This window comes from Poecilia formosa, unplaced genomic scaffold, assembly GCF_000485575.1.
Source record: "Poecilia formosa unplaced genomic scaffold, Poecilia_formosa-5.1.2 Scaffold97, whole genome shotgun sequence".
NCBI classification, from domain to species: domain Eukaryota; kingdom Metazoa; phylum Chordata; class Actinopteri; order Cyprinodontiformes; family Poeciliidae; genus Poecilia; species Poecilia formosa.
The window spans coordinates 840700-853434 of record NW_006800036.1 but is presented as its reverse complement, the minus strand read 5'-3'; the positions used below and the strand labels follow the sequence as shown (position 1 = coordinate 853434).

The following is a 12735-nucleotide window of genomic DNA, read 5'->3' as shown; positions in this document are numbered from 1 at the left end:
ATTACAAGGTTTGTGGATTTGTTAAAATATTTCCCCTTCATGTTGTGACTTCAATGATTTTAATGGCATTCGAGTGGAAAACTGAGGCTGTCAACTGGTTTTCAAAAAGCACTTAACTCCCTGTTCTCCAGGGGCCTACAATTTGGTAACAGCCTCTTAGCACCGTTGTAAACAGATTTATTTATAATGGAAAAATGAAAACAGGCGGAAAAGTCTATCCATAATTTTCCAGCTTACATAATAAGCAGCTGGCATGAAAAATAAACAAATACCATTAAACAGAGTCGTACAACTATGACACCAAAGTCAAAACAAAAATGTATAATATGATTTTTTTTTTCTTCCTGAGTCATACTTTTTATACTTTGGATTTATTCTGGATGAAAGACTAAATTATAAGGAATTTGAGTGGCTTAAAGAAAACTGGCACAAGCCAAGTTCTCACCATTTCATAATCTGACAGGTTTAAAATAAAAATTAGAACCAACATTGACTGTGTTTGAAAAACCAATTTGCACACAATCTGCTTTCTTGTTTGTGTGTTTCTTTTTTTCTTTTTTTTTTGGACTTAAGAGGGATTTCATATTTATGTTTATGGATTTATTGATCAAAGAAAAGCTGCATGTTCTGACCGATTTGGCTCACAGATTAAATGAAATCTTTCATGTTGGGTTCCTGGAGTTTTATCTTTTTCATGTATTTTAGTTTGAGCTCTAATTTCCACTCTCATTCAGAATATTGTGTATCTCAAGGGAAAAAAACGAGTCTACAATTTGCAATTATAATATTCAGTCTGATGTCAACAATTCAATACTGCTGTAATCTAAAATGCATAGTTTGACTGTCAGCCCCAAAAAGCGTGATTGATCTGAAATTATTAGTAAACTGAAAACATGAAACCAATGGTGGAGAAAGACAAGAATCATTGGCAGTTACTGTACATTGGAAATATGTAAATATTGGGGGGAAAAAAACTTAAATGTTGGTATAACTGCTGTAGAGAACATCATAAATAAAAAAAAGTATACATCCTAACTTAATTACCCACTTGACATATTTTAAATACAGGATAAATGCAATATAGCAGGCTGCTAGAGGAAGTGAGAAAAGAAGCAACAAGAGAAACTTTGTTTTTAATTGTTTCTTGCACAAACAATTCGAAACAAAGGGCTGATATAAAAATATAACATCCAAAATCAAATGTCCCCTTCTTGCTGTTTACATATAGCTATCACAAAAACAGGAAGCTCAGGGTAGATCTGTAAAAAATGTGGTACTTCACAAGAAGTAGACACAAACAATATTAGCAGTAATAGTTTTGATGAGAACGTACATGAAATAGGCCAAAGGACGGAATCAAACATTCATGGCTTTTTTCCTTTTTTAAAATTTTGTACAAGCTACAAAACAGCAACTTGACCAAGCCTTCTTCTACTGGAAGATATAAAAGTAACTAGTTTTAAATTAACCATGGATATTATGTCATAAGTTATAAAATAAATTGTGATCTGCTGATTAACTTTTTGCTGTAGCCTATGGAAAGTATTTTAACATACGTTTGTAATGTTTAATGTTGGTGTTGTGCAGGATGTTGCTTTAACAAACAAAAAGAAGAGTTTTATGCCCTGCTGGTGGCTGATAGTAAAACTTCAACCAATATAAATGCTAACATTAAAAGATTTAAGGCCTGTTGATCTAAACATAGAAAACGAATGGTGCTTCTTGGAAAATCTAAATTAATATGCAGCTGCTACTCTCTTCTTTATATCATTCTGCTAATAATTACTCTTTAAATGTTGACAAAGCAATATTAAACTATTTTAAGCTGTTCCCTAAATTGAAGCTGCAATTGCCAGAAAGCCCGTCCAACTAAATATCATATTTACTATTCAATACATAGCAGTAATTTTTCTCCTCAAGCTATTAAATTAGTAATTTTCTATAAAGCAGACATCACCATCTGCTACAATAATCCACTTTTATCCCCACCTAATGGTGCATTTTCTGAGAAAGCTCGATGCTTTTGTGATTCTTGAAAGCAGATCACAGAAAAGGTAGAGAGTGCAGCCAGATTTAGACAGATTTTAAAACACATTCAGTGTTTATGATTTTATTTTGGACTATCAGATGCCTGAGGTGTAACATCAGCCCATGTCATTTCATGCATGATTGGCCTGTTTGCAGACACTGATTGCTCTGTGGAAAGCAGCTTGAATCTCATCACAGAGAAGCATCCCCCATCATTAATACTGACGCTTGTCGAAAAAGTCCAAAATCAACGAAGAAGAGGTGCTAACAGTTTAACACTCCTGTGATAAACTACAATTAATATCTCAGTTGCTGAAATTTAAAAATATAAAATGTGTCGTTACATTTTGCCAAGTGAGATTAGCCTCCTAAGTTGTATGGGAAAATGATTTCAGGATATCAGGCTTGCTCAGTTTTGCTTATCCAAAATGCAAATGTCAATTTAAAAAGCAATTTTCTTTTACAGCATGGGTAGTTCTACCAGATTGATTCAAAGAACTGGAATTGAATTGTTAGGTCCCTAAAGGGTCACAGAAAAACAGATGTGTCTGTGGCTTTTTTCGCAGACAGATATGCAAATAAAAATTAAGCTCCTCTGCCTTCTCCCAGTGCTCCCAGTACTAAATGCAGAAATACATTACTCGGTCAGAAACCATCCATCAGTCAGGAGGAGTGTCCTAGCGCTGTCAATCATTCATGTGTGCACACTGCTCACACTTTCCTCTTTTCTCTCTGCCAGGCTACAGTGTCTTTCCATCAGCAGAGTTATGAATGCAAAGTCTAGTCAGCATAGCCACCGACAACGAAGAATAAATGGTGTTCCTGAAGCAGCAAGTTGATTCTCCACCATTAGCAGATTGAGCAACACATACATTAGGATGATTGACAGTGCCAAGAAGACCTTCCTCTTGGCTCTGATTGGACCAGCAGAGCATTTTCGTAGATTGCTGTAGCAGATCAGGGAGGAGTAGGAAGGGCTTGATTTTTCACAGATTGTCTCAAACGATACTGTCACAACATGTTGACAGATTTCACAAATATGTTTTAAAAAACTGATTTTTTGTTTTTTTTAAATATCAGTTACATGGTGTAGCTGTAACAACACCCAGCCCAACACAGGTGTGATCCCCCTATGCTTTGTTTCATTTATAGATATATTATACAATATCAAATTAAAATTACAATTTTTTTTTTACTCAAATTCATTTGTAAATTTTTGAAAATTACCTCCATCTTAGGGACACAGTATATACTGTGCATTCAAATATACTTCAAGTGAAGAGAGCTGCAACAAACTCTTGAGATTTGTATAAAATAGGTGTTGGAAGAATTACAGTTCAGTGCCCTTTAATTAAACTCTTCAAAAAGTCTTTTAAAAGAACAACAAAAGAAACGGTCAACATTTGACTGCAGACATCGATCCACAATCTCCTGGGTGAGAGATCTGCCCTAAAGTTGTTAATACACAATGAACAATCCTTCTTTCAATTTCGCTGACTTCCTGAAACTTCCTGGCAGACAGACTTGAAGGCAAGCCTTTCCCACTGCAACATGATTGAAACATTCTGTACCCTCAATAGGCATTTCAATAGGAAGGTTGTGTTTCTTTACATAAAGAAAAATGAGACCACATGAGGACACTTCCAAACTAAATTCATCTGATCTGGTATTTAAAAATTGCTATTTAGTACTTAAACTCTTATTTGCGCAATTAATAAGCAGAGGGAGTCAAAGTATTTCACTCACAATGGGAACACTGCTGCTCATTCTGTCATTAAAGTCCTAGTCAAAGTAAACCCATATTGCAGCAGAAATTTATCAGGCTTCATCCGTGCCTTGTTATGGAGCTGACTGTCAGTTTTTCTATGCAATGACTAACAGTGGACAAAAGTTTTTGGTTAAATGCAAAACACACACGCAGTTTAGAAAAATGTTTGGGGTTTTTTTTCCTCAGAGTCCAAGCCTGATGAAAATCAGTATAAGAAGTAGCAGCAGCCTTGTTAAAACAAAGGACAGCACAAATAAAACCCAAAAACCACTTGGTTCGTTAAGTAACCATTTAACATTCACAGGCAAATTTATGAAGTCGTTTGTGAGAACTACAGTTATCCGTTCTTCAATGTTGTTTTATGTTGAGGGTCTGCTTTATTTTAATTTGGCTAGTCTGAGAAAATCTCAATTGCCTAAAAACGCTACTGCATATACTGCTGCTGTGGTACTATGAAAGTGTTTTGCAATGTCTTGTATTTTATAGCGCCATAATCTTTACTAATTAATTTATGCTGAACACGTCCAGTAGTCTCTCTGCTGCAGCTGAATGTTCTGCTTGAACTGCTCAGCAACAGGTAAGACTAGTTTACATCCGTCCTGGACAGGAGGACATTTTTGCCACATATGTTCATCCATGCATGATTGCTGTGCAAGCAAAACAGATAAACCTGTCAAAAAATTGTATACCTCCATGAAGACAGAAAATAATAGGGGTTGTAACTTCTAAAGGGATCCTAATTTTATTTTTAATAAGAAAGGGGGATGGTGGTGGTGGTGTTGGAGAGTGTTGGGGCAGCTGAAACTATAATCTCACCTCAGGCAATAAAAAGGTTAGAGGTCTGGTTGCACGTGCAAAACAGCAACAAAAATCAGGAGGAGATTAAACTGCCTGTTGAATTCCCCCTTGGTGCTTTAAATGTGCTGCACTTTAGAGAAAAACGCATAAGCGCATGCTAATTTTGTCACCTGCCAACACCTGTAAGCGCCGCTGAAGCATAACTTAAACTCTGCAAGCTGCCATCTGAGACTGACAGAGATGCAAGCGCATGGAGTAGGTCCAACAAAGTCATCTGGCTTCAATCTGCACAAAAGTGACACTTTCGGAATTGTGAATGTCACACCTCCCTGCGTTTGACAGATCAAAGACGAACGTAAAGGTGGATTCATTGCAAATTTATGACAACTTTCTTGCCACTCTGCTTTGAAAGTTGGTGATGTGAGCGTGGATGGAGGGGAGGTGGGGAGAGGTTTGAAACCTTCAGTGGGACTCAGGCAACTTTTAATGTAATATTCAACAAACCAGCAGCTTCTGGCTATCCGTGTGGATCTGTGTTTCATTGCTATCTCTGGTGTACCCCTAAACTGTATTATATCAGAATATCCTCGGGAATCTGTAGTACAGCTGGGAGAGAAAAAAAAACAAACAAACAAAAGAAGATGTGTTTGTTTTTTCTCCTCCCAAAGTACCTGTGTTACACACAGGTACTTTAGTCGGTTTAGGTCATGGCAGCCTAAACTGACTAATGTCAGGGTGTTAACAGAAACTGAATTGCTCATGCAACAATACAGAGATTCCATAAGGAGGCGGGAGCATCAACAGCAGCTCTCACACCACTGGCATGAATCTTTGATGGCACGGGAAACTTACACCGAGACTCACACACAGAGCCTCAGACGCCTACAGCGCACACTCCTCTTCCTCATAAGACTGTCATAACAGATCAACCAGCATTGACTCACAGAAAGACTTCTAAAAATAAAATGTGTGGTTGGCAGGATGGAGAGGAGCTGAAAACTGATCCAACAAGTCATAACACTGGGAAAATAATTGTTACCAGAAATTAATCATTTTTGAATGAATTATCTTGATCATGGACATCGCACGTGTCCAGAAGCGTAGAAACAAGCACCTGTGGATGTGCTAAAATGTGCACAGCTCTGAGGGCTAAATGTTCTCTGAAGCAACAAGGGAAGGCGTCATCTGTCCAAGACAACAGATACAGTAAAGGAGAGTCAAGGGATCCGGTTTCTGATTAAACCGATTTTCTGTTCAACATCGACTCGTACCTCTACAAGACAACAGCAGAGTCCCCTGGTTCCTGTTGGTCTTTGAAATGTTTAATATCTGAAGAGTAACATACACAACCTCATAAGTGACTTGTAAAAATAATATCACCTTTCTTCAGTGAATTATTTTTAAACTAAAAGGACAAATATTTTTTGAAATGCTAAAAATATGATATGGAAAAACAATCCAAGGCAAGAAAAATTTATTCACCAAAAGAAATATTTGTCACTGAAAAGAACAAAGCAATTCAAGAACGAGGAGTCTTTTTTTTTACCCAGCTTCTAGATTAGAAACTACATTTCTACATAAAAAAAGAAACAAATAAAGAGTATCTTTTGACATTTTACTGCCAGACCGATAAGATGATTAATGAAGAACTATCGACTGTAAACCTGGCACACTTTTATGGTTTACACTCTAAATCATTTATACTATATGGGCAGTTGCTCAGGGCGGCATCAGAAAGCGGTGGGGGAGGCAACCAAGAACTAGAAAAGAAATACATCTCATATGTCAGTGGTCTCCTGAACACGTTTGCTACTATATGCAAGTATAGCAAGTGTGTAAAAATGTTTATATTTCACCCCAAATCCACTCTTTAACTATGTACATCTGTTTTTCTTGATTTGTATATTGTATTTTATTTTGGTGGAGAAGCTTTTATTTTCTTATTTTCTGTTTCCACATCACATCCTGTGTGTGTTCAAGCTGCCTGGTGTGTATTAAATGTTGAAAATGTTCTAAAATGTATGTTTGTTAAACTCACATCTTGTACATTGTTGTTAAACTGATTTTATGTTTGGCGCAGCACTGTATTGGGTTTTTAATTCCCACCTTAGTGACATTTATCAAGTTTTACTGCACCAATGTGATTATTGTTGTTCTTGTGACTGTCTAAGAGGTGTTTGTGGGGAAGCCAGAGCCCAAGAACTGCTGTGCTGAAAATATTCTTGTTTTGAACAGAATAAAGCTGCCCTGTTGGCTGCAATACTCCCATGGTCCTCGTCTGCTGGTTTCTTTAGGCCATTACATGCAACGCAACAGATGAGTGAGATGAAGTCGGCTACATATGCATGTGTAGTGGAATAAGTTTTTCTTAGTTGCTATTGAGTACTGGGAGACTACAGTACCTGCTTTCTGCTGCAAGTCTTTAGAATATGAACATAATATATTAAAAGACAGCATAATTAGAACCACCATGTCATTGCTGTACAATTACAAATACAGATGCACATGTAATGTATTAATGGAACAATCATTCAGCATGTGAAAATCCCTCTGATGAGCATTGTTTTGGTGAGCATAAGTTAAGGCAGTCACTTAAATACATTTGTTCTGCTCCTACGTCAACATGATAAGGCTGCAGTCGAGCCTTTTTGTATCAGTAACAGAGCATAAACACGTCAGCCGCTGGCTGCTCATGTAATCTGGTACCGGCTCCAATGGCCGAGTGAAGTAGAGGAGAAGAGTGAGGCGAGCACTCATAAAGCTAAATTTACTCCAACGCTTTGACCCCAACATCCATACAAATTTTGTTAGACCTTCTGAACTGCTCGGTGAGCCATCAGCCTGCAATTAACTATGCGAATGATCAGTGAGTTTTTATCGTAGCGAGATCTCTGGGGAGTGATGCAAAAGAAGAAGGACTGAGGTAGAGAATTCGTTAGGCTAATGCATGTTTAAAGTAAAGATACATGAGAAATTTTTGGTTATTTTTTCATATCCTCACATCTTTGCATCTCCTTTCATTAAGCAAAGTGTTTCTGATTTCAGGGAAATAAACTTTCCAAAATGGTAACAGAGTACAAACAGCTGGAATAATGTAAAGTTCTAAGTTGAGTACTTCTGTGTTTTTGAGAACCTGCATATGAATAATAATAATAATAATAGAGAAAAAAAAGTTTGCTCAAACATTTTAAAATGCAAATTATATACCATGCTTATTTTTTGAACCCACGTCAAGGAGAATTAGACAGATTCAAAAAGGAAAATTACAGAGCAACCCAGTACTTGAAGGGTGTCCCTAATAAAGTGGTCGGTGAGTGCTTCATAGTCAATTGTCTCAGTACACACAGTGCAGTTTTTTTCAAGTTTTAACCTTTAAACATTTGGCTTAAAGAAAGTTTTATAGCTACACAACTGTTTCTGTAGAAAATAAAATTAAAAATTAAAAAAAAAAAAAGAAAAAACCCTACAAAGATATAACTTAGCATGTCTGCTGTCTGTTTCTTTTCACTGCTGTATTGCGTTCAAACTGAACCCAACCTGAACAATTACATCTAAATATTTAATTTAGATGTACCTCTCAGAGGCGTCTGTTCGATCAACGTCCGTCCATATTGTCTGTGAAACTGCTGCTCAAAGAATCACCTGTTAAATCCTTTGCAGCACTGTTAAAACGGATTCTTTTATGTGAAGTTTCAGCATTTAAAATCGTCACATTTTCAACTAATTAAGTGATGAAAGAATAATACTGACAAAAACGGGCAAAAAGAAGGTCTCGAGCATTGTTGTACTAGAAACACATAATTTGCTGCTCAAATGAACCAAGTCACTGAAGTGTAGCAATCTCTGTGCTTGTAAGGTGGCCTCTGCATGGAAAGGATGTTTCTCTCCTAAGAGTATTAACTGAGTCTTGACACTGTTTTACTTCTGATTGAGAATCAGTTCCCAGCAAGCTAATCTGAAACAAAATAATAATAATAATAATAATAATCCTGGATAAACAAAGTTTCTCTGCTTCTTATCTTTCCCATGAATGACTTTATGATGATGGAGTATTAGAGAAGAAACCTCGCCCCAGAGAACGGGAGCTTTCATCCCCTTGCCGTTGCCACAGCGAGCATCTCTTCACTGAAATCTACGTTCAGTTAGAGTATTGTGTCCTATTTAGTGGTCCATACAAGAAGAGTCTGTCCCACTTCCTATTTTGTGTTGACTCGTCGCTGTGCTGATCTGAGGAGGGGAGTAATTAAACATGAAGGACCCAGGAGGAAGCGCCATGCCTGCCTATGTATAACTGAAACAATTTAGCAATGTGCAATATCATTTTCTGACAACAGTAAACAGACCAGTTTGAGCTCTTGTTTGGGTCCCAGAAAGCTATTCTGCTTGACAACTGAACTGACCTAGTCTGATTTCTGAATTTAGATAAGAAAATTGGTCAGAGACTGCTGCAAATGGGCCAGTGATGAAATCACAAATAGTCCTTTAAAGTAGGACACTAACCAATGGATTTGATTCTTCAGTTAGTTTTGATGCTCTTTTGGTCAAAGTGCAGCAGAATTAACACAACAACAGGTCACTGGAAATGCAATCTCAAACAGGACACAGCAAAAAATTTAGTTCTGAATTCAAAATGTGTTTTCCTAACAAACGGCTGCAAAAAGTGTTTTCGCAGAGGGAGAGAAAAATGTAGTTTTACATGCATCTCAGTGCGAACCAGGATGATCTCAAGTCAATTTACCCAGGTTCATTTTGCTAATCTTAGTCAAGCCAGAGCTCAGCATTGTCCAAGTGGAGAAACTGAACAGTTTATGGTGAACAACACATACAGTATCAGTGTCACTGGGAGACGGATGAGCAAGAAACGCAGCCAACACACTTTGTACCAAAGAGAAAATGACTTTGACAAGAGCTGCACAGACAAGTACAAAATGCAAGTAGTAAAAAAAAACAACAAAAAGATGATTTTTTTTTTTAGGAAAAAATAAACATGAAAAACTGTATAACTAAGGCTGCAAACATTTTTAAGAAAATGTTTAATTGTGACACTGCTGCTAAAAAATTCACACACAAATGTTCCTAACACTTTATCATTACACAATGTTCCACCACTCTCCGTGAGCTACAGAATCCCAGCTGCTAAAAAAACCCAGAGCAACAGGAGACGGTCCAACTGGCAAAACATAATATTAAAATGCACAGTGTGATTGCCTGTTACAAACTGTAGCATCCTACCAAATACTGAATCCAACTCATCCTTTGCTGTATTGCACATAATGATATAGTGATGACAGCTCAAATTCAATATTTTGTGCAATTCTACGTATTTCGTTTTCACCCTGAGTCAAAAGAAAAACAGATGGTGGCGACTGCCACCGTCAACCTTTCCAGGATCAATTCGTACCTGCTTTAACAAGTAATTTTCCTCCTTCTAGTCATAACCTACGGGTAAGGGAAATGTGAGTGGGAGTCTCCAGTAAATAATAAATACCAGATGGCATTTGCTTTGAGTTAGTTTGGCGTGACCAGTGGTAATATGTCATGTTTAATAACATCTTTTAGTGGGCTTTGGACCAAATGCAAAATAAACAGAAAAAAGTATGCAACGCAACATTTTCAGAAAACAATGTACAATTTAAATAAGTTATAGGTGAGATTTGGTACTTTATAATTAGAGAAAATACTGAAGTTCGTGGGTTCAAGTACATTTGAATACAGGATGGATATTCCTTAAGGGATCTGCGGCAGCCATTCTTTCAGTGGTCGTAATGTTACGCCTCATTAGTATGGTTTTCCAGCTGGTAAAATTTTTCCCTATCATTCCAAATATCATGCAAGACCACCTTATACTTGCTTGCCTTCACATGGAAATGCAAAACTGAGTTAAATCATTATGCTGATTTCCACTTCAGTCAGCAGAGGGGCAAAGTTTCTCCAAGCAGGTAACATTTTAATTTAAAGCATCATTTTGGACAAATTGGACTTTTTTTTTTCTAGATTTCAGTCCTATATACGATCATCGGCTGGATTTTTCAGAAAAGGGGAAAGGGTAATTGGATGCATTTCCACATCCTTTTAAAAATGTCTGCGGGGGATCATTAACTCACATTACTATGAAGCACTTTTAGGGATATCTGGGCTCTATTGGGACAGTTCTGCTGCAGCCTCTTAAAAATCCCACTTCACACTGTCTTCGTAAATTAAGTGATATGAGGGTGTACATATGCTGCAGCCTACAACAGATGCCAGAGTGACTGTTGACATTTAACCGGCTTCATAATATAAGTGTAAAAATTAACCTGAGTAGCTCTATAGTAGAAGCTGGAGAAGAAGAAAAAAATCGCAAAGTTTCACCTTTAAGATGCGAGAACAAACCAAAGTTGAGTTGTTTTTCCACTGCCTTTTAACGTGAATCTAAATGTCGATTAAAAACTGCTGGCCTCTTTGAAACACCTCCATCTGTATACCAGAGCTGCTTCTGACCCGCTCAGACCCTCAGCGGAACACCACTGACCTTTGATGTGCTCGTTCACGACGCTCTCCAGACGCTCCAAGCGCTCCATAATCCTCAGCGTTTCACCTTTGCCGTCCTCCTCCAACTTTCTGTCCGTCTCCCCGCCGCCACCGCCGCCGATCTCCGCAACTTTTCCCCCGGTGTTGGCCACGTAGTTGGTGATCCAGCCGACGTACAGCAGGCACACGATGTTGGTCATGCCGCTCAGGATCACGCACGTCGACACCAAAGTTTTAGTTCTCCTTGTGCACAACATCGCGACATCCCTCCAGGGGCTCCCTGCGCGCCGGCAGGTGGATTGAGCGGAACACGCACTCGGGATAAATGTGTCCAAAACGCGCAGCTCAGCTCGTCTCCGCTCTCTGCTGCGTTGACAGAGTGCTCCAAATGCGTTCGGCGGCCGTAATGAAAGTCATCTGACTATATGATTCAGAGGAGAGCCCACGCTGCGCAGCTGGAGAGCCACGCTGCGCTCAGCCGCTGCAAAGATGTGAAACACAAGCCAGCAAATCCCCCCCTGTTGCCTCCCGTCGGGCCAATCGCAGCAGAGGAGGCGGGATCTGCTGGCCTCTGCCGGTCCCCCCTCACAGCTGGAGCGCACAGATGAAGGCGCAGGGGGAGGAGGGTGATGTATGGACGCAGAAATGCAATTGACCCGGGCAGATACGGAACTGCTGGATGCAGTTCAGACAGAGTCCGGTGAGTGGGTTTAAAGGTAACAGGTGGCTTGTGGAAAGCGCAAAAGTACAGGAACATCTCATTGCATGAGAATATTGTAGAAAGGTTCAATAGTTTCTCTCTTTTACATATTCACTACTGTTGGTCTGAATAGTGGTATGTTACAGTCAATGGGAAGCAAAAAATGTAATTATTAGGATCAATAAAATAGAAATGTGAAGGTAATGTGCTCTCCGTGTTATAACCAATACAATCACAGGGAGACAGTCATCTTCATCGTGCAGGCATAAGGAGAGTAAGCAAAACAATGTCATTGCTAAAGAAAGCTGGCCCGTCATAGAGCACGGCAATGGAAAGTTGAGTGGAAGGAAAATGTGGTGTAAAAAAAAAGGAGTGCAAGCAACAAAGAGTATACCAGCCTTGACACGATTGTGTAACAAAGTTCTTTGTGGGAAAGATTCACTTGGTGCATTCTGGAGCAGGAGTGCTTCAAGACCCGACTAACACAAGTATCAAAGTATTTTTCACCAGACATTGTTATTTAGGAAGACTAAAACAAGTAAAATATTTTTTGAATGACAAATGAATGTACAGAATTTACTTAAAATTGTTTACCTTTTTTTAGACTGGTTCTCCACCAATAGCTACTAAGTTTGAAAATGACCTTTATAAGTCATTAGGCGCTCCATTTAAAATGCTGCGTCTTTACATATTTAATGGCTTACAGTAAAAGCCATCTGCATATTTTCTCCCAGCTTTTATTTAAAGCAGAAGAAGTTTTTTTTTTCTTTACCTGGCAAACGCCCACACAGACAAGACAATATGTTTTTTTTTTGTTTGTTTTTTTATGTAGACCAATTCTCATTCTGTCCTGTCAAACAAAAGTTATTGGACAAAGTTTGCCTTCTCATTTGCGTCCACACCCCTCATTCCTGAGACTTTTCCTGAGCAG

The 12735-nt window shown here is 38.4% G+C and overlaps 1 protein-coding gene across 3 annotated transcripts in view; it reads right to left on the bottom strand.

The window, feature by feature from the left end:
* The window catches only part of LOC103142469 (polypeptide N-acetylgalactosaminyltransferase 18-like), a 148524-nt gene extending 136907 nt beyond the window's left edge, over positions 1–11617 (bottom strand). For 2 of the 3 annotated variants that reach the window (XM_007558546.2, XM_007558550.2), the window contains exon 1: positions 11106–11616. In XM_007558546.2, coding sequence (XP_007558608.1) covers positions 11106–11361 — 256 coding nt within the window. In that variant the 5' untranslated portion in view covers positions 11362–11616. Of the gene's footprint in view, positions 1–11105 lie in introns of all 3 variants that reach the window. The other variant, XM_016674580.1, reaches the window with a different exon arrangement.
* Positions 11618–12735: the final 1118 nt, after the last annotated feature.